This window comes from Dendroctonus ponderosae, unplaced genomic scaffold (assembly GCF_020466585.1).
Source record: "Dendroctonus ponderosae isolate FM_Combo_2020 unplaced genomic scaffold, Dpon_F_20191213v2 Dpon_F_20191213_1, whole genome shotgun sequence".
Classification (NCBI taxonomy): Eukaryota; Metazoa; Arthropoda; class Insecta; order Coleoptera; family Curculionidae; genus Dendroctonus; species Dendroctonus ponderosae.
In genome coordinates this window covers 18,572,339-18,595,716 of record NW_026017110.1, presented here as the reverse complement: position 1 = coordinate 18,595,716, position 23,378 = coordinate 18,572,339, and the positions used below count along the sequence as shown (strand labels likewise).

Sequence of the window (23,378 nt, the reverse complement as noted above, 5' to 3'; positions counted from 1 at the left end):
TATGAGTTTGATTATTTAGGGGTTTAGAATTACAAATTAATTTGCAATTTGTTCATCGAAGAAAGCAGAATTAAAATTCCTTTGGCTTGCACCGTTTAGCATATTATATATTATCTATATATTTATACATATGTGAATATATTACGCAGGATGCAGCTTACCATTTTGTGAAAATGTTTGTTTCTTGCCAAATCGTGGAAACAAAAGGACTTCCTGCTTAGAAAAGGTTTGTCCGGATTCATTGTCATTGTCCCGGTAAGTTCTGTATGTTTTTGATATAAATGTTTTTTTATGAAATGAAACTAAAGTATTCATTAGCAAAATGCAATCATGATAAATAGAAGCGTTTATAGGACTTTTTTTTTATTGGAGAACAAATTGTCCAAAATCTGTAAAACTAAATCAAGATTGTTGAATCGCATATTTAAGTTGTTAAGACATAGTTTTGACTGTGCTGTGTAGGAACAAAAAGGTATACAAAGGTTTGCGGAGATTATTCATTGCTTCATTCATTTATTTTCATATGAAAATTAATTTGCTTAATATTATCATTTTTTCTAGTAATTACGGATCTGGATATCAATGGTTATCTGTTTGCTCTACAATGTACAGGGTAGATTGTTTTGATCGAACTTTGGCCACCCTGTTTTTCCATCCGAATTTGAAATTTAGAGAAAAAAAATTTTATGCAAAAGTTGTAGATATTGGTCTCTCAAATTCAAGTGGGAGATCAAACTTACATTTTTTTAAACGGAATGCGGCATTATTTAGTGGATTATTATTCTTACTTATTATATTAATAAATGTAGCATATTGCTACACACCCTGTATCATTAGGTATCTTAAAATAAACTAGACGTTAATATCTACAAGTTTTACATTTAATATTTTTCTCTTAATTTCAAATTAGACGTAAAAACGGGGTTTTTAATCAATTAATTAATTAATCAAATTAATAATAAGTTCAATCAATAACTCTGTACATCACGTTTTATACATTATCGAGCCAAGCTTATATGGAAAAGATGATCTTTTTCTACGATCCCATGGAATATGTTGTTAAACAAAAGTTCTTTCTTCTGATTTATTTTCCTGACTGCGTGTACTTGTTATTATATTCCTATCTTTCCTGGGTTTCAGTCAAAGTGTGAAGTAAAAATTTTGAAACATCGTTTATTTCATTACGTTTCGGCGAGACAACAGCGCCATCATCAGATTTAAAATTTTACACAAACTTTTTACACAAACACCAATTCACAATTAAAACATGTATAAAATTTATAATTCACAAAGCGTTAAAACATTCATCAGTTTTTCAGGGAAGAAATTCTTCCTTTTGGGAGAGCAAAACATCGGAAAAACTTACCTTATGATTGGTAAAAAATTATTTCTAAAATTTTTACCAATCAGCTTCTTTTTGTAGGCGTTTTTATCCTCTTCATAAAATCTTGTAGCATTCATTGTTTCTGTTCTCTTGCCAACTGAAAATTTTTGATATTTATTAAGTCGCTACATTGGGAAAACTTAAATTAGGTTTTTTGCATTATCGGCAAAACGCACAGATGGATTTTAATGAAACTTGCTATAGATTTATTCCTACGTCCGGGTTGTATTTTGCTAAAAACTCGCTTCTTCTTTTCGCGCGATTTCTAATAAGCGCAATTCAAAAAAAAAACAATTCTAAAAGACGACTTAAACATTTTAAAAGTCCGTCAGCTAAAAATTATAAAAAGCTTGAGAATGAATTGATTATAAAAAAACATAGTCGCTTACTACGACGTTTGCAGTTAATGTTTGAAATTGTTAAATATCAAGGAAACAGAAAAAAATTATTTACGCAAAAGCTATGAATAATACAAAATTTTACAAAAAGCCTAAAAATGTTCAAAGAGGATTAGGGCGTCAACTCAGAAACAAAATCAGTTGATTCCGGCGACCAAATATAAAGCTCTGGTAGTTTTTGTGCCAAGACCGTCGAGAATTCCTCACTTGTCCAAAGCGGATGAACTCGGTTGTTTCCTCGAAACATGAGTCTTACATAGGAACAAATTGACAGCGAGTTTGATTAAAATGCATCGTACCATTCTAACAAAATTAAAAAAACAATAATTTTTTTACAGAAAAGTTTTAGCAGAGGATCGGGATATGGCAAAGAATGTGGCAGTGCCCTTTTGATCATGTTTTTACTGGTCACTATGTAGGTAAAGTGTTATGACTCAGTAGTCGAACGTGATTTGATATATCCTAGGATCAACGATCTTAGAAACTCGAACATATTTTATTAGAAACAGAAATTAAATCAAAATTGCTAAGAAAATAAATGCCATCAATAATTTAATAAATTAGAAGTTCGGTGAAATTAACGATTAGGTAACTGCGGGCCAAACAGTATTAGTAATCATGTATAAAACGGACTAAAGTGCACTGACCATGCACTGACTAAATGTGCAAAGGTGCCGCCAACTAGATTTACTATACACATGTGCAGTGAACAAAGCGATTAAGCAACAAGGTGGATTCCCTAAAAAGCTCGAATATTTTTTTTGTGTCGATGACAAAGTGTTTTTGGAATGAATTTCTTCCATTTATTTTTCAATATATTTTTTCAGAAATATATTGGTGCATGTGCTAATTATGCTACTAATTCTCTCATTAGTACCGAATATTCTTTCATTACGTTGCAAGATCAGAATGCAATTACGTACGCCAAACGCTCTGAAGCATGTTCGAATGTTTGCCGTAAACAAGCCGATCGAATCAATCGAGGGCGGCACAAACCAAAACAATACCAGAAATAGAAAAAATGGAAACGGACTTTCGCTCTCGCATCATTTTTCCATCATAGCGCTTTGAGCGGCGAGTGCAATGCAACTTGATGTCATTACCCGCAAGTTGTAAAGTAAATTATGTAATTGATGATCGGCCAATGAACGAAGTATGCATTGCTACTGCTAGTAGAGGGAACTGTGACGTCATCGAGCTGGTTTACACCCCCCTCCCTCTCAATTACACTGCGCTGAGTTGCGATGTTGTCGATCGTACGAAATTTCTTCACACCCCTGAATGGGAGCGCACTGCTAAGATGGTAAACATTGTAAGCGAAGCTCAACTTATCTTTGAGTAAGATCGCAATTGCAGTTCCGATTTAAATAATCTGTGTATGGGCTTTATTGCGCTGTGAAATGTGCTTAATTGAGAAAATTTATAGCCTTCGTGAATGAGTATGTAACATACAATTTTTTCTGAGCTTATTTGGTATTTTTTCACATTTGAGTAACGTACCTGAACGTGTTTCTTATATTGCAAACACATACTTTATTGAAAATTTATGTAACGAAACTGTTCGTAAAATATCACGCAAGTGCGATCAAAACGGAACAAGAAAGCAAACATTTTTTTTTGCTACGCGTTGACCGAAAACGTACCATTCTCAGAACAACTTATTAATTTACATTTATGTTTCGTTGGTCTACTAGATTCACACACATAGGTTTCTGGAACTTATTACTTTAACTTGAATTTACTATTTACTTATTTCTATTTGATAAAAATTATTTTTGATTGATAAATTTTTGATCACAGTTAAACAAATTCTATATCAACAATGGTCAATACATTTAATAAGACACGCGTTCAATTTTTATATAATTTTTATATAGCTTGTGTGACTGTGATTCGTGTTGCTTTTATTTTGTAATTTAATCGTTTCATGGTTTTCCTTATATAAATTTAATTAGGCAAGATGATTCATAAATGCGTTCTAATTTACTGTTTTGAATCTCATAATTCTTTTCCATCATTAGTGTAATGATTTAGTCAGTCATAATTGTAGCAAAATTCAATTTTTTTTGTTAAGTTTTCTTAACGATTCATTTGGTAAAATCGATCCTCATTATTTTGTATTCTGTCACAATGATCAGTTGTGTGTACTCTTATAGATTTAACTTAAGTATTTAATGTGTAGTTGATTCATTGTTGCTTTTATTATAATTTTTAACAGTCCTAGATTTTCTCTTTAAAATTGCCCCAAGCAATTTTATATTTTTATTACTTTTAGGTTTATTAATTTACTTGTACAATGATCTGAAATAAATTATTAATTATTATTAATATATACAATGTGTCCCGTAAGCACATGACCAAAAGGCCACAGCGACGCTTTTGGCTCCAAAAAAGACGATCTGTCCCAACTTTTATTTTGAAAAAATGTCTGGATCGTCTGCTAAAAAAAACAAAAATACGTTCTTTGAAATATCAGGAGAATGACACAATGGATTTTAATGAAACTCGCTGTGAATTTATTTTTATGTATTTAATACTCATATTTTGATAAAGCAACCGAATTTTTAAGCGTCTTGGTATTAAAACGACCAGAACATTTTATTTGAAAGCTGGAATCAAATGACGTTTTTTTTGAATTGATGCACTAATTCTTTCCTGACATTTTTCCGCTCTTTGTAAAATTTTACAGCATTAGTAGTTTTTACGCAAGATAATTATTTCAGTCTAACGAACAGAACTTAAATACATTTTTTTGTAATATCGGGAGAGCGCTCAGATGAATTCGAATGAAACTGGCTGTCGATTTGTTCATGTGTGTCGAATATAATTTAATTAAAAAAATTATAGTCTTTTTTTAGTCGATTTCTGAAAAACGCGATTCGGACGAAATCGCTTCCAAAGAACGACCGGCTTAAGAATTTGACGATGGACAACGTTTGCAGGTAATTTCTGAAATTGTTAAATAGCAAGAATCATTCAATTGCCGAAATACTATAAATTAAGGTATTTTATTTATTCCAGCAAATTTAAATTGATTTTGTATATAGTTGAAATAAAATTAAGCTTGAAAACTCATTATGGTTTATAAAAAAAAAATCAGCCTTTAAAAGAAAAAAAGCAAATTTTTCGTTATAAGTTAATCATTTATTTGATAGGTTTGAAATGCTATAAGTAAATTGTTTTCAATTTCTTTTTTTATTTTTCAACAATTCAATATTCTAATTTAATTCTAAAGTAGTGGTTTGCATGAAAATAATTGAATCGTATTAATTTGTTTCACAATATTAAGTTTTTAAAGAATCTTAATGAACTGCATGAATGAAGTCAATAAGATCAGTTAAAAAGCCAATCTGTTCTTATTTTCTTATTAAAAAAATGTTGTCCTTTTTATTATCTACTATTATTTCTAGCTTTTCTCTTTTTTATTAATTTTTACATTTAGTTTTTTGTGTGAACCTACAATAATTTGACTGACAGAAAACCCCTTAGAAGAATGGTATTAATTTATAGAACTGCAAGAACTTCAGTCGAAAACACATACAAAAGAAAGCAAACGAACATGAAAAAATTTATACTAACATGACAAAAGACAACAAATATATTTTTTTGATAAAAAATCGAATAGTTGAAATAAGACAAATGCAACAATGGCAAAACGTGTGTAAAAAAGTGAAATTTATTCAATTCACATCGCATCAATATTTAATCTGTAGTCAGATCATACTTTTTCCGCTACAAAGAACATCACAGGTGACCGTAGTATTAAGGAGCGAAACTTTCCATTTAAACCATCTACAAATGATCCAATTTAATGTAATATAAATCAGTCACTCATTCACAGTATAGTGCAACTGTTTTCAATTGAATAGCAATATCTTGACCAATAGTTGGTGTTCTTTTTAGATCAGAACGGCGCATAGTAGAGTATCTATAATATACAGCTTGATGGATATTTTTTTCGTTTTGAACAGATTATGATAATTGAACTACACGAAATGATGACCTGAAGAATTTTTAATTTTTCCGGAGAACGAGTTTACTATGTTCATAAAATACATCGATCGCCAATGCCTAAAATTGTCGTCTTTAGTAATATTATATTTCAATTTATTTTTCTTTTCTTTCTTTCTGTTCTTTGTTTTACTCGTATGATTTTAGTTTTAAACGGTTTAAATTGTTTTATGAAACATTTTTCACTTTCGTTTGGACATTCAGTAATATTCGCATTTAAGGTACGAGCACAAGTAATCATTTGGTTAATTTTTTTTTTTATTTCTTACCGATCTTTTCTTGTATGATAATTAAGACAAATGACGTTTGGTTGGTTACTTGGTTTTTAGTCGGAAGACAACATTTTCTGTGCTTCTTATTTTGGAAGCCACAGCACTTTTCTGTTTTTCGATTTTTTCACAATTAGTTGATCCATTCAATTCAGAATGATTTTTGTATTTTTAAGATTTATACCAATTTATAATTTATAAATACAAATTTATGTATTTATACAAATTTTACTTGCGGGCACTTCGCATGTATTTCTAAATATGTCTGTTTTGACTTTTATCAAGGCAATTTATTTTTATTAAGTTTTTAGGTTGAAGTGGGGCATAATCCAATTTTTTGTGCTGATTGCTTTCATAAAAATAGAAAAATTAGCAATCAAAGGATTTCCAAGATATCTTCAACTTTTAATGGAACTCTGTACATAGTGTGTCAAGTTTATAACGAAATTGATTTGGTTATTGTTTTTATCCGTAAGATTAAAAGCTAATTAAGTATATCAAATGTACAAAAATACGGCGTTTTTGTGGAAAGCACATTTGAGCACGTTTCCTCACTCTTCATGTAAATTGCCTAAATTACGTAAACTCTTCTACATTACCATTTTCTAAAATAGATTTTGGGTTTAATTGTATTTCAAAGAAAAAAAATCAAGCGGTGTTAGGTCTGAAGACTGCGCTGGCCATTTAGCTCTCTGCGAATTATTCTTTGCCGGGATGCCATGGTGATGAAGAAACATTTCTTGTCATTGCAATATTTGCCAAATTTACGCCACCCAAAATTTCATCTAGAATATTCTGCAACATTTGAACGTCTCATGAACCGGTTAAGTCTTGCAGAAAATATCGGACTCACAATTCTTTGCTTTGATTGATTGATTGAGATTTGGCGATGGGGATCTGTTGGAAATAAATTTGCTCTGCTTCAATAGCCACCAGTTTTCTCTATTAAACGTTCCTTGATTCGAAATAATTGGACTCGTCAATCCATAATATCACATATTCAAAGTTTGGAGAATTCATAAACCAGAGGCAGAATGCCAAGCTCTTGAACGGGTCTATACCCGAAAGGAAAAATCTAAGTTTCCTCAAGAAAATTACAATGTTTTTTTGCAAATATTTAACTGCTTTATTAAGAAACGCTTCAAAATATGTTTCCGTTAAATTTTTACATTAATTAACAAAACAGCAGATTAATCGATTTTTTACTATAAAAAAAATAGTCCACAACGAAACAGAACGAAGATTAACTACACAAGTCAAAATATCTTTCATAATCTCAATCTCTGCTTTCGTCCGTTCAGATATGCGTGATTTACAACGATTCAAACGAAACTTATTTGACTGTCAGAAAGTTAACGGACCGATTTTTGAACACTTGATTAAATAATCGTTTTACTCTTAAGTGGTGATTTAAAATAGCACATGTATGTAAAACCATAAACTATTTCTCCCAGAAAAACCCCTAGACGAAATAAAAAATTTCCCTGTGGAAATGAAAAACAGCAGATGTCCGAAGTGATCAGGGAAGCAACATCTAAACGGAAGACGAAAATATTTTATTTATATAAAGAGTGAGGCAAAATTGATAGCGCTTACAGATGCCCAAACGTGGCCGCACTAAATATTAATTAATCTGGTAATAAATGTTCGAATTATTTTGTGGCGCATTAAAAATGCTATTATTTTTTTCGATTGGGTTTCTTTTCTTAACGAAATTTTTCTAGTATTAAGACCAAATACCCCAGAAATTATATATTCAATCAGTCTACAAAAATGGATAACAATCATTTCATATTCGTGGAGAAGTTGTTCTCTTTTCTCTATTATCTCTATCTAGCAGCTTTATACCTATTTAATTGGCGCACCGTGTATTCTAAATCATTGACTTTTCTGAGATCACTACTTTGGAATAGTGTGCGTACTTGATTAATGTTTGTTCAATTCAATTATCTGCTTAGTTTCTCATTTTGAAGGCAAAATTACTAAGGCCTTTTATGTAGAATTAAACTGCGCTTGGAGCTGTCAGCTAATGTACAGGGTGTTATCATCGTAATCAACACACAAAATTACAATTTTGTCCCATTTAAATCTAAAGGATGCGGATTCGGTAATAACAAAGTTACCAAGAGTGCAGACTGAGTTTGGAGCAGCCTGTATTCGTTTTTTTCAATTTCCCAACAAAACAATACTTGGCGTTTACAACGTTGTTCCAGCCTAGGCAAGGGCGGATCCAGGGGGGGGGGTCATGGGGGTCATGACCCCTCCATTCAATTCTCTATCCAACGATGCCAAAACGAATTCTGTGGTTCGAATGGTTCTTGAGAAACTTCGAAAAAAGCAGCGTCATATTCAAGTGGATTTTGCAACTCAAAAAAACCACGCAAACCTAAAACTTGTTGAATTCAGGCATTTTTTGAGAAAACTGCCAACATTTCCTTATCGATGGTTCACTTTCTAAAAAGGCTGTTTATTTCTGTCTAGAATGATGTACACATGAGCGTTCTTGCTCATTTTGTCTCCGAGAAATAAGCAAAAATGGGACGGAAAACATGAAATTTTAGCATAATCTTGCACCTAAATTTTGCAATAATATTGCGCCACCCTTGCACAAAACGACGATAATTTTTCTAATTTCATAGATAACAGAAGACTATATTTTTTCTACATAACCACCCCCTGACTTTAAAGCTAGATCCGCCCCTGAGCCTAGGGTTCATTTAACAGGACCAGTTTTCTTTAAATGATAACTTGCATTCTTGCCAGTAGCCATAAAAACTGTTATAACCTACAACTACTAATGATAAAAAACTTCTTATTCAGGAAGAGCGTTAGAAACTTAGTTAAAAACTCAAATAAACATAAAATAAGCAAAAATTCAAGACGTTGAAAGTTTTAAACAATCTAAATTATTGCATTTATTTATTTCATTATCCAGGATGTCCGGAAAAGATGCAACCAACACTTAACGAGGCAACCCTACAGCAAAAATGAGTGTGACAAGTTTCTATAACACTTTGGCGAAAACTCGATAATAACAAATATACAGGGCGTTAAAATTAGATTAAAAAAACACATGTTTTTGATTGTTTTTTTGGTTGTTTTCAAATTTGGCACACTTATTACTAATGCATTTGCATTATTGTTCAAAAATGGAGGTTTGTTCGCTAATTCTAAAGGGTTGAACTCACCGATGTCATCGACTTAATAACTTATACTTTTTCATTTTCCACTTTTTGTTGTGTATAATTTCAATAAAGTAAAGAACGTTCAAAATTACGTTAAAAAGGTAAAAAAAAACATTTTTCTAAAGTCAGCCGTTCTGGAGAAAATATGTATATTCGTTATCGAGGAGGAAATTTACCAGTAATCCTCAGAAACTTAAGTATTAGTTTTTGTCAAACATTACAAGTTGTACCGAAAAGACCGAATTAAAGCATTTCGGTTCCGGTTCAGCCCTCAACAGTGTGTTAATATAAAATACGGGTTCAATTTCGGAACCGGAACCAAAACTGAACGTTCAGGTTTTCGGTCCATATCGGTTCCGGTCCGGGTCCCTGGTTATTCCTGGTCAGAAGTCACTCCTTTTGAACACATATTTAAACAGAATACGTATTTTTAAATGGGTCACTGTGTATTTTATCATAAGTACTTGAATTCAGCTTCAATTTCAGGAAATTTTCCCGTGACACTGAAAATGCAGCAGCCTGAACGGAAGTTGGCAATTGGCAGTTCTTTTACAAGTGTCAAAGGAAAAGATTTATTACTTGTTAAATCCTTTAGAATTAGTTAAATCCTTTAGAAACATCTTGGCAGAAGAAAATTAAATCAATTAAGGGCAAATTACGGTTTGCAGAGATGAAAAAACGCGAAGTCGAAAAGGAAACATTTGAAAAGGTTCACTACAGAGTGGCAACACTGGGCGCGCGCTGCCACAGAAAATGATCTAATCCGAACCGCTCCACAGTGTGTTCAAAATGGCAGACGGGTTGCATGCGGGAGATTCTGTCGGAAAGGTAATCGAAAAAACATCAGTGAAAAACTATGAGATTGTAATGGATTATCAGGTCAATGAGAGCGTGAATGAAATTGCGAGTGACGAAGTGAATGCATATTACTCTAAGCCCGACAGTGCGAAGTTATTTGGATATTTGTGTGCGAAAAATGGATCCAAACATGAGGGATTGCTGGCTGCTTGCGAAGAGGACTGCAGGAAAAAGAGATGCGTTGACCGATACGACAGCTCGGAATCCTCAGACAGGTACGTTCATTCAAACCGTCTGGTACCGCTTTTATTGTTGTTTATCTCAGTCAGAATTTGGCGATTTGCGGTCATTGTCATGGCCATTTCCTCCGGTTCTTTTCAGGTCTACATCAGTGTCAATGCTGCCGGGAGAAAGTATTTCTCAATCCTGAATTGGTTCGGACTTGTCTAACTAATTCCCATGTACTTGCGTTTTTTGTCTTGTTTGCTTTAGATAAGATGCGCCAATTGTTCAAGAGCCACTTTGTTGTTTTTTGCAGTTTCAAATGTTTCCCACTAATTTCGCGCTCATTCTCTCAAAATTGGGGATGGTTTGCGTCTAGGAAGTACGCCCTGATTTGGGGGAATTACAGAGAAGTCCGGGGAAGAACACGGAAGTATTTTCGGTTTAGACACTTACAGCAAAGTTGGTATTTATCATTTAGCTTGTTTCAATCGGTATAAACAACGGTAAAATATCTTCAAGCACTTCAAGGGATTTCAAGTCGCTAATAAAGACAGTTTTGAGCAATTTTTTTCCGAAAAAGCCTGAAACACGTTACGTCTTTACAGCCCTTTGAGTGATGAGCGAAACTAGTCTTGGTCTTTTTTTTACAAACTTCTTTTTGGGTATTTTGCCTCAAAAATTTTTGTCCTTAAAAAAGACAGAATTTCCTCACGTCTTTTTTTCGCAATAAGAACGAATTATTTATCAAAAAGTAATCAAGAACTATCACCTAGAGGGTATCCTGCGACACACTTAGGCTCAAGCTGTAAGAGAAAATTCCAATTAATAGAGAAATTGTGTAACAATAGTAAGATAATACAGTATATGAAAATTCAAAATACCCAAAAAGAAGTTTGTAAAAAAATGAATCCGCCTCAACAATATAGAACTTATCTAGTCTTGGTCTTGCTTTCTTTGCAAAACCATGACTTTTACAGCAGTCTTGTGGGGCTCTCGTAAGACTTCCCCTTTAAGTATGATAAGAAAATTGAACCGTTTTAAACGCTTAACATATCAACGATTCACTTTACATCAGAAAACATGAAATTAGGACCGAAAGCTTGGAGCAAGTGGGACAAAAATACCACAGAAAAGATATTTCAGATGTAATTCGTTCCAGATGTATTTCCTTCTCTTCTAGATTACCTAAATCGGGGGTAGTTGGTACCGAATATTTGTTCTGATATTTATTAACTTTTACATTGAAATTCTTGTATGAGTTATTCAAAAAAACATACATATAAGTATGTATGTTTTTAGTCACATTCTGTAAAAAGGTGAAACCTCAAGTACTTGTAAATAAATACCGCTGAACGGTTTACAGCATACATTCTAATTAGTATTTTTCCTATAATCCTTTGCCAGAATGCTGAAATAAGTTGAAGTGTAAACAGTAACAGAAGAATTATTAGTTGATTATTAATAATTGAGTTTGCCCTAATATTCGTCTAATGTGCCCTGAGGTTAACATTTTATAAGCCCAATCAAATCGTAAAAAATATCTACACCTTACATTAAGTTTTTTTGTCCCTTTGTTGGAATATTAAAGTTAGCAGTTAGCAAGAATAAGAATATGCGAGATAAAAGTCCTTCCAGTCTAAAGTTATTTAAATTCCATCGACCCGAACTTTTTTTTTGCAAATGGCAATCTACAGTACTAGTTATTCGAAACAAGTATTGCAATGTAAGTACTTAAATTAAAAAATTACATGAAATTTAGCCAAAACACCATTCTATCACCAATTACGATATAATAATTTCGCATTTATTCTTAACGCTTAAAATTTTGCAAGGAAAATGTTTTATTGCATCTGTGTACTGGTTTTAACAGTAGACTAAAAATCTAATTAGTAATCATAGAATGTAAGTACGTCATAGAACGTTAGTTCAATGAAGTATTTGTGAAAATGGGAAAAGGAATCGACGTGTTCAAAGAGATAAGGCCATGAGTTGTAAGAGCTTTTCAACATAAAAGAAAACAAGCTTACTTATATTGCTCGCAGATTTTCACTAATTTCCAGTACATTTTCAAGGATCACTTGATATTTGAATGAAATATATTTACTTACATTGTACACACAATCCTGGTACTGCGACATTATTTGGCTCAAATGAAAACAATCTGACTTCTCTTTATGTTTAAAACTGTCTGAACCTTGTGCTGTTGAGGATTTAATGAAACTCGAGAATTTCTTCTTATGCATTACTCATATTTTGATGAGGCCAATTAGTTTACTTTGGGCAAGTGATCTCTTGAGTGTTTTGGTACAAAAACTATCAGAACTTTTTTCTTTTTGGTTGTTGGAATCAACTCATTTTTTTTTAAGTTGATGCACTAATATTTTCTTGCCATTTTTCCACTGTTCTTAAAAATTTTATAGCATTCATAGTTTTGGCGCAAAAAAGTACTTATTTATGTTTTGAAAAATGACATTTAAGTAAATAAGTTCGAACAGATTTTGCCCCATCTGAAACCAAATATGATCATTAGGAATGATGAAATGCTCCGGATTTGAACACGGTGTAGATCTTTAGGTACCGAATACTTACAGTTTTTATCGTTTTGCAGCGCTTCATCATTATTTATAAAATGCAAATCTTCAGTGAAAATCATCCACATTCTTGTACCTACTGACTGAATTTTGTATTAATGCCTTATGTTCTGCTTTAATTGTATTTAACGCCCTAAATACTTCATTTTTTGTAACCTCGTAGAAAAACACAGGAGTGATGAATCAGAGTTTCAAGGAATAATTCATTTGATTTGACGTGCTTCTTTGTTTACACGAGTTATTTACAAAAATTCTCTACTCACGTCTTCAAAACTAGTACAAATTTTTTGACATAAAATAGGTGCTCAGTTTCAACTGCAGTCGCTACTCAGTGCTCAGATAGATTTGCTCAAAGTGACGAGCAACCGATTGATTCCCATATTCCCAGCGCTCATGCACCATGATGCAGATCCACCCGGACATTGATTTTCTCACGTCCACGACTGAGGGCTCCCCTTCGAAAAAGCTGGCAGCGAAAGCGTCGGTCTCAAAAAAAGCGGCCCTTCAGAAGGGCACGTGTCCAATGGCCATAATTTGCATTTAAATCAGGTTAAGCTTCCAAGCATTAACTTATAGGATGCACAAGCCATGCGGACCTGTACGCGACGCAGCTCTTTGTGCAGTTTTGCTTACAAAGAAGATTGCAAAAAAGGTTTGTAGCGTCACGACAATAAGGGACAAATTATTAAATTCGAGCCTGGAAAACAATCACGTATTCTGCAACGTCGATTCGCGCTTGCATGTAAAAGCAAGTGAAGAAGTGTAGTTAGTTACATAACGCCACTAATTGTCAACAATCTTCAGCTGTTGTCTTTATACAGAGCGCTTGCATTGCTGCGAAAGTGCTAAATATTTAATGGAATATGTATTAGGAGAATAAACAGAATATTTATTCTGAACGTACGTAAGTGCTTCTCTGGTGGTGTTGAGGGCGCTTTCGGCAAATTTTGGGGAATCGGTCTGAAGACCTTGCTTTTTTTTTAATTGACTAAATTAAATTAATAGGTTGTTTTAAAAATGCAATAGTGGTCAAATGCCACTTTTAGAAAAAAATGTTGTTCTAAATGCATTAGCACTAACATGTTATCTGCAGAATCATAGAGTAAGTATTAGACCAGGTAAAGGTTAGGGAAATATTACACATTGCGTTTTGGTGGTAAGTAGCTGAAATGTTTGCCTCAAAGTGTATCAAATTAGCAAAGAGCTCAACTTGTGGGAAATGTTGTGCAGGATTTCCCCCCGATGAGATCAACGCTCGAAATTTAAAATTATCATAATTATATTAAGATTTTTTATTTACTTGAGCGATTACAACCATAAGATTATATCAATGTTATATCCGACAAGATTTACACTTTACAACATTTTTCTTACATGTTTCAAGTTACTTTTGCAACAGTTGATGAAAGTGGATTTTTTACTTCTACACAAGTTCATTAAATTATTAAAATTTGCGAGCTTATTTAATGTTCTTCCGGCGAAATATAATCGCCACTATCTGTTACAAGTCACAACTTTCATATTACATTACGGGCATTGAATTTATAAAAATGATACTAGAAGTTACAATAGAAATTGCCAGTAATATGATTTGGAAGCGTTTCGATTATACTTACACAGTTCAACAATTGTTGAATTAATTCAGTCAGTTAAATAAAACGCCTTTTTCGCAGATTTAAATATTTCTGAAAATGAACTTGCATAATGTTAATAATATTCAATAACTTTTTCTGCCAATATTTGGGTGCGGTTCTCTATTTTTGATGTATTCTAACTTCAGAATGTTTCCAATTTTGAGTCGCGCTGTGGACTATTTAAAAAGAACCATGAAAACCATGATCAAACACCATTTAGTATGTAGGGCCTATATAGTATCAAAAAGTCTTCGGTGTTATTAAATAATAACAGAAAATCGAAATTGTGTTGTCTTTGGCTTTGTAGTTTATGGTTTCAGCGTCTTGTTTAGAACAATCCGTTCCAACGTAAAGCGAATATAATCCGTTAAAAATTAGGAAAAGTTTCTACGTAAAAAAATATATCTTTGTCAGCATCGGTTATAAATATAATGCATTTATATTTTGCAGTTAGAATGCTTCGTTCCTTGGTTAATCTGGTTGAACAGATTTTCTTATATGAAATGTCAAGGGCTTCATTGTTTGCTAATGTTTTAATAAAATGCATATATGTATGTATGCTCATTTTAACCTGGTTAGTTATGAAATATGGCTGTAGGCTTTAAGTAAGTATTTGGTTTCCATAAAAAAAATAAAAATGGATAATACGCATCAAAATGTATTTTATTATGGTGCACTCTCAAAATGTGTTAAATTATTAATACTCTTGACGGCTGGCTCAACAGAAGTAAAAGGCATTTTTATCAGCAAAATGCTCATACAATATATTCAAATGTTTAAATTTAAATTATTGAATTTACTCACTTCAGTTGTTTAATCTATTGCTTTATCAGATGATACTAAATCGGATAAGGATTAGTTGAATAATTGACATGAATGAGTGATAATATATGTATACAATCGGACAGTAAATTTGAAAATAAACAGGAAACTAAAAATTGTCCTAAATATTGTAAATGTGAAGTTTTTTTATGAAAATTTCAAATGAAAAAGTAAGTAATTCAAACAATTTTCTTAATTAAATTCAATAATGTTTCCTTTATTTGCAATATTAAATTAATATATCTAGGATACCTATGTTTCTTTAAAAGCTTTCGAAAAAAAAATCTAGCATAAGACATCGAAATCTTTAATGCATGTTCGCAAAAAAAAATCTAATAAAGCTTCAGAAAATGTGGATTTTAAGATTCTAGACATAAAAAATCATGTGAAACTCCATTGCTAAATACAGGGTAGTGTTCAATAAGCGACAGTTAGCTATGTTTATTTTGATAGCACGATTTTGCGACTTACATAATTACATACACATAGGTTTGAATTGAATAATGTGGGAATAAATTGAAAAAAATTAATTACATGCTGCAAACAATAGAACACCGCTTTTACTTTGTATATGGAAATATTTCACGGTTGAAATTATTTAGTATCTTGAACATTTGAAGCATTTTTGTATGGATGGGGAAATAATGAAAATAAAGTAGCACTGCAAATGATTTTTTAATGGAAATGTTAAGTAACATTTTAGCACAATGAAGTTAAACCACAAAGGCTAATATGGAAATTTATGCAGTGCAAACGTCGAAATGTTTAACAATTAACTGCACTTACAATTTTTTTTAGCTTGAACTTGAACTGGCAAGATAAAGCAGATGTTTTCATGTCCAAAGTTGGGAAACCGGTCTCAAAAGCGTGTCATTCCAGGGTGGCGTGTAATTTTCTCACCTGCTTTGTATATTTACTGTCTAAACCTTACACACTCTGTTTATTGTAAAACTTCTTTTACATAGTAGTACCCTCTTTTCAGAAAAGCTTTGCAACTTGGTTTGCGCTAATAGAATATACAATTCTAAACTCTTTTGTTACCTACTTCAATTTTTTTCTGTTTTGTTCATATAAATTGGAGGTTACAATTCAACCGTTTTCTCAAATGCAATGTTCTACTATTTGAGCTAATTGCTTTTTACCGGATGACCAAATTATTTGCCTCAAGGCCCTAATGACTGTAATAAAATATGCTAGCGTAGGTAAAAACTGCATTATAAACATGGCCATGTTCCTAAAGTTAATATTAGCTGACTGCTGGCTCACGTGTGTATTAAAACCGAATTCAAGTAGCGGATCTGGGAGTCGTGCTTTGTTACCAAGGGATCAGATTACCGTCCCCTAGTCTCAATAATTTAGATGGAATCGATTCTAACCGTATGAGAAAATATTCAGCTATAAAAGGCCAAACACATTGGCTTTTTAATTAAAACTGACTGAAAAAAGCCGGTTAATTTTTATTTTGCATGTCGGCGGTAATAGAAAGTTAGGATCTTCGCAATTAAGTTCGTATCAAGCTAACAAAAACATTTTCTTCATGGTTGCAATTTTGATTTATACGTTACAAGAATGAAACTATTATGTTTATCGGTTTTTCACTATCCGAGAGTAATTATAGCCGACGTTTCGCCTGCTTTCACAGGAATGCCTCTCAAGAATGATGAGACATGGAACTCTTCGCATACTGCCACAAAATATTTGAGAACAATTACTTTATTTTTTAAGTATTTTGTTTTCCGATTCTGCCTAAATTTGTTATTGGTAAGTCTATCCATGGAGTGATACTATTCAAAAATTAGAACCTTTCCTTGGGCTCTGTCTTCTTGCGTTTGCATAATTTTCTACAGCAGCAGTAATTTTTTTGCAGCTAACTGTAAGTGTTACTTACTTATTAATTTTGATTTATTTTAATTTAGTTATTGGACCGGCAAAATCTTACCAATTCGATAATAACACTTATTATATTTGGGAGAATATAATTTGTTCTCAATAACCCAGATACTGTGAGATAAAATAATTAAAAAATACATATTGCTAAATATGTTCTTCTTTTCCATCCGACTTCCTATGTGTTAATGTTTGTACCAGACTTGTGATGTAATCCTGAAAGTGCATAGATAGTATGAACGAATGCATCATATTTTATTCATATTCAATATGCTTATATTGTCGCTTCAGTTTATCGCTACTCTACTCACTGGCACTCACACCATATTGTGTGATTATAAATCGTTTATGTCGCTTATTTGCTTTGTTTAACACACAACATAGATATTTTGATTACAGGCATCTTGTAAACATGAAATATTTCCTTTGAGATGGATCAAACGGTTTTTATAGAAACTTGGCATTTTAATGCATCGGAATGCATTTAAGTGAGATATAGTGTCTGTCAATAAGTGTGATTAGCGATAACAAAACATTGCATTAATTGTTATTTATTGAGAATTTCCATGTGAAACTTGGGGACATGAGTGGTGTGGTTTTAAAGTTAGTGTTAGAGAAGTATTCATATGCAGACATTTACCGCTCTAGTGAAGTAATGGATAACATATGCAAAGATGCAATTACTTCAATCCACAATGCGTTTTAGCAAAGAAAATATATCTAGTTCCAATCTTTACTACATGTACCCAATAATAATATGTGTGATTGTTTTAGCAATTTACTATTATTTTGGATTGTTCTGTGTTTTTCTCTATATTGTTTGACCGTTTTTTGTTATTGATAACATACATAGCGGTTAGCAGCAAATGCTGATAGTTAATCTGGTGCCTACCCAGAAAAATATAAAATTATGTCGATTTCATTGTTTGTATAATTTTAACTCTCACTTGCAGGTATTTGTCTATTCAATAGCTTTTGCTATAGATAGCTACTGATTTTGAGAATCGTTTAACAAAAAACGCGATTAGTCAATAAAATTTATTATCGAAAGTTTGGCAAAGAAAAGGTTTTAGAAACAAATGAATGAATAAAAGAAAAAGTGCGACGAGAGCAGGAAAGGAGCCAATTTAAAGGTAAACTAAATTTAAAACGCCACTATAAATTTCGAATCGCTTCGGTAGCGGTAGTATTAGTATGTATTAGGTGTTCATGTAATTTTGCACGATTCTTTTTATTTTTTACAAGTACTTTATCAATGTTTCTTGTTTATAAGAGAATTATTGGACGGAAAGATGATAATAAGCGAGACACTAATTAAAATACAAGGAAAACGGTCTTTTATATTTGAGTTACGGTTAACTGTAAATGCATGAACAAAAAATACTGTGAAGCTGTGAAACCAAGTGGGCAACTAACTGTAAAATGAAAATGTTTTTGGTCACAAAAAGGTTTTACAATACTGGACCTTAGAAAACTGGACAAAGTGGATATCAAGAGCAAGATCTTCCTTGAATATCGATTTGTGAATTAGTAAAATCCAGGTTTTCTTGTCGCAAGTTCGATCGAGCGCTTGGAAGCAGCAGTAGATCCGATGATTTTGTCAATTAAATTTCAAGCTATTTTGTTAACAATTCGTACCTTTTACAGGATTTTCTCGTGTATTTGGTAGTTGAACGGACGTCGCGATAGTTCGGTGAAAAATGCGATTTATTGAATATGAGTTTGTGCTAGTGACATGTATGCACGTATGGATCCTAATGTTGTGCCATAAAAAAACATTAATTGTGAATATTTGGAGAATCCAAACACTCTGAACTATTCGACACCGAAGGAAATGCGATGAAACCAAAGATTTGTAATCTTTATGTGGCGCGCTAAGTCGAGGAAAAGTATAACGTGAAGTGATCAATGTTTTGAAGAAGAGTTTGTCTAACCGGTTTTAAGCGATCTTGGCCTTTGCATGCGAAAGAAACTGTTGAAGCTTGCTTGTTTTCTGTCAGCTGCTTTTCCATACTTGCGAGTGGAAATTGGACAAAATAATATTATGTGAAACATCAATTTGACGGCATTTAAACCTGCGTAGATACATTATTTCGTCTCGTTTTAATAACTCGATGGCCGGATTGCATTATGCGGTCAGTGCATCGTTCGGGTTGCACGAACACCGAACTTGTTTTGTTCTTTTTCTATGGTGAAACGACGTTCTCGCCCAGCTGTGTCTTGGGTCTTAGTTGAGCACGAAGGTAGAAAAGGTGGGGAAAAGTTGTCCGCTAGTTCTCTTACGAAACAGGTTGAATTACCAATTACCCACAAGCTTTGTCTAACCGGGGCCGCGATGGTACCATCTTATTCTGGTCACCGTTGCAGCTTTTTTACGTTTTTCATTGAATAGTAATTTCTTGGCGTCTCAATCACAGCGGACTACAAGTGAAAGAGCTAAAGAAAAAGAATCGATTGGAAAAAATATTCAAAGATCTAAAAAGTGGGCATCAACACCACTGGAACTGGAACACAAAAGATGAAAATAGAGCGGACGCAAGAGAAAACTACCACTAGTCTTAACCAGAAGAAAGAAGAACGCCTTGGAAGCATCTTCGGCAATCATTCCCAAAGAATGGGCACTGCATTTGCAGCTTCCAACTCGGAGTATTCAAACTTAATCTTTAACGTTCCGACTGTGCGTGCTCTGCTACTATTTGCACTTGCCATGAATAGCAATTAGCATTATCAATTTAAACAATTAAGTTCACCCGGAGTGGTTTCCCTCAAGGCGATCGGAAAAGCAATTCTTCCCTTCTGTTCTTTTATTTGGTATATATTTTGGAGTTCTAACTCTTCAGATGGACGAGAAACTAGTAGATGTTACTTGTTTTTTTTTATGTAAGAAATATGTTTAATACCGCATCAGCTGCTTAAAGACCACGCTTAATAAAAGGAAATTCGGAAATATATAAACGGTGACTCAAGCTTACCTCATTTGAATATGTGTATGTACTTGAATATATGTTTTTCTACCTTTGCAAAATTATTCTGATACCAAGTTTTATGCTGGGATTTTGTGCATTAACATACAAAATGTGTGTATGTGAATCTAATCGGGTTTGTTATGCTTTCTTCTAACACGATCTATTAAGCAAAATACATTTTGATACAACATCCAAACAAACAACAATTAAAAAAGTCTATCAATCCAGTTTTTTGTAATGCAGTGTGTATGTAATTAATTAAGGCCTTAATTAAAAAAAAGTGCTTTCTTAGCGAAACGTTCCACAATATGAAGATATTTGAAAAACTGAAGAGTTTTTCAAGCTTAGGGTCATAGTATGATTTTGTCTTGATCCTGACCAAAGCATGTGATTTTACAGTATTAATTCTATAGGGATTAATACAAGGTTTTGTAATATATTTGCCATATTTCTGTATCTTGTGAGACGCTCCTCATACGCACTACTTATTACAACCATGTCATAGTAACACTGAATGTTTTATTGCCCATTACAGACCTAAAAAATGAAATATACCATAAGCTATTTGTATTTTTTGTAGAGACGGTTAGATAGAGTAGACAGAAATTGACTTTCTATTCCGGGACCAATTTTGTCTTGTTAAAATTTACTTTGGAGTTATTTTTGCAAACTTAAAATTACATTTTTTGGCTGTAGGTACGCTTTACCACTCCGACTTTACCATTAGATAATAACTTCCCGCCGAAATATTACGACTTGGTCATAATTTGCACACTTCTAAAGTGTCTTCTAAATGACTACAGTTTTAATCATCCAAAGTTATTCTGATATGCGTATCAAGGGCCTTTTCATTTACCTAACAACTTAAGTTTACTTTCAATTAGTTGTTGTTCAAAAGTTATCCTGTTGAAAGCTCAACTGCTGTAAACAGCAAATGGAGACATATTTTGTACACAAGCACTGACTTACTGCCGCATCATCCAAATAAATATTCAATTTTCTACATCAACCCACCTTTTCTCAGCCAAGCTTTCACATATCAGAACTAAGTTATACAATAATTCAACGCTAAATCAGTGCAACCGATCTTGGACAAGTTTCTTACCTTTTAATCAAAACAGTCAGTCACGAAGGAAATACTCATTAATTCGAAATGTTCTATCCTAAAAAATAAATTTATATTTAAATTTTACTGGTATGTGGAATTGTATGCTAAACGACAACCAGTTTAAACTTTTGCAACTGGAAACAACATGAACTACGAAATAAGCATGGATCACAAGGCAAGAAAACCACGAAAATGAAAGGCCAATCAGAGAAATTAATTGAGATATATTAAATTCGGAAAGTCATTCAAAATAAAGACGAACACCATCAGAAACCTCTTCTCAAGGATTCGTGGAAAAAGATTTGTAAGGGAAAAGGCAAAATTTTAGCCTTACACATCACAACAAAGAATAATAAAAACGTCTTAAGTGGCGGCTGAAGAAGAAAGAACACGATGTTTTTTGGAAATTAATAATGTTTAAAATATTTCGCATCTAAAACTGGTTTTGGTTCTTGCATATTTAACCCCGAAACTTAGACCTTTTAATTAGTGGCTTGCAAATGAAATTCTTTGCTCACAGTTCTAGATTTGAATCTAAGCTTGCGTAAACACAAAACTTTATCTTCTGCGGTGTCTTTCGAAACAACTTTAATAGTTTTTAGTATTATATTATATGTATAATTTGTATTCTTAGACTCATCCACAATCTCCATCACACATTTTTATATTTTTAGTTTTGACCTGAATTGAATTAACAACAAAAGCATCGCACACGTTAAAAATTATTAAATATTTCGTAACACTAACACCGTTCCCTTTATGTAATCCTATGCACTTTTGAGTGGTAAGCAGCGTAAGATTTACATAAATAAAGCACCTACACTACAGTTTTACATTTTATGCAACTCATGATGGATCTCCATAATGGAATGTTGAAAGCAAATGTCAAGCGATTGACAACACAAATACGCCTAAAACTATTGTTTACAATACGGTGTATATAAGTACTTATACGGTTTCCATTAACACAGCTATTTTTATGTAGTTGGAACTGTATTTGCGTCTCTGTTCCTTCAGTTTTGTGGTTATATAATATGATTATTTCTACTCACCTGTTTTTTATTTTTTTTGTATTAATTATATATTTTTTTAATAAGTGAAGCTATTTGACCATACAACGTAACAGCATAACACAGATGGAGTTTTCAAAGCACAATGTTTTTCCCTACTGGTGCCTACTCAATATATGTGCTTCTGTATTATTTTGATTCCGCATGTTTAATTGCTTTATAAAGACGTTCACAATATTATATAAGGCGATCCAGTTGAGCACTACTGAACTATGGACACTTTCTTAGAGCAAAAGTACAGGAAAATAGAAAACAGGGCATGCAAACCACTAAGGGCCCGTTTATTCATTTTCTGTTAAACTTGCTGATGATAAAATCTGTAGGAAAACAAGACAATCAAAAAGAAAAGCTAACATTCGCCCTCTGACAAATCGACTGATATACTGTTTATCTGATAAATAAATTTATCTGTTACTAGATTTAGACATTTCAACATCATTTAAATTTTGTGCATTGATTTGGATTATGGAGTTTATTGAATATTTCGAGGACATTTTTGTCGCAAAATGGGTCTGGGTCTGATGTTAAAAATCTAACTAATCGAATGCCATATAATACAACAAATAGAAGAAAAGAGTCTTGCGATAGCTTTACTGCGAATAGGACGTGCTCGGTAGGAATCCGGACATTCCAATCGAAAAAAGTTTGTTTTGTCGATAGTAAAATTTAAAGCGCATTTCGGACAATATACAGGGCTTCATAGCTAATAAGCATGGATCCTGGGAGTTCGCGGGAGTCCGAATCGGACCACGCTTCCCAGGAAGGCTACTTCCTGAGACCGAAATCCAAGAAAAGAGGTCGAACATCAAAATCTAACCCTTCCTCACCACCAACGCCTTTGTCCAAAAAACCAGCAACCGACAGGGCTGAAACCTCCATGGCTTCAACGAATCAGCAACAACAATTGTCACCCACCTCAAAAGCAGCCGTAACACCAAAAACAACAACAACAACACTGCCACCACAACATCAACGATTCAACTTCCCACACACCTTCGTAGTAATAGCACCAAACACAACATCTAGAATT

At 32.9% G+C, this 23,378-nt stretch overlaps 1 protein-coding gene across 1 annotated transcript in view; it reads left to right on the top strand.

Annotated features, from left to right (window-relative positions):
• The first annotated feature begins 10,004 nt into the window (after nucleotides 1-10,004).
• The window catches only part of LOC109544394, a 142,233-nt gene continuing 128,859 nt past the window's right edge, over nucleotides 10,005-23,378 (top strand). The window contains exon 1 of the mRNA XM_048661231.1: nucleotides 10,005-10,320. Within this exon, the coding sequence (XP_048517188.1) occupies nucleotides 10,037-10,320 (284 nt within the window). The 5' untranslated portion in view covers nucleotides 10,005-10,036. The remainder of the gene's footprint in view (nucleotides 10,321-23,378) is intronic.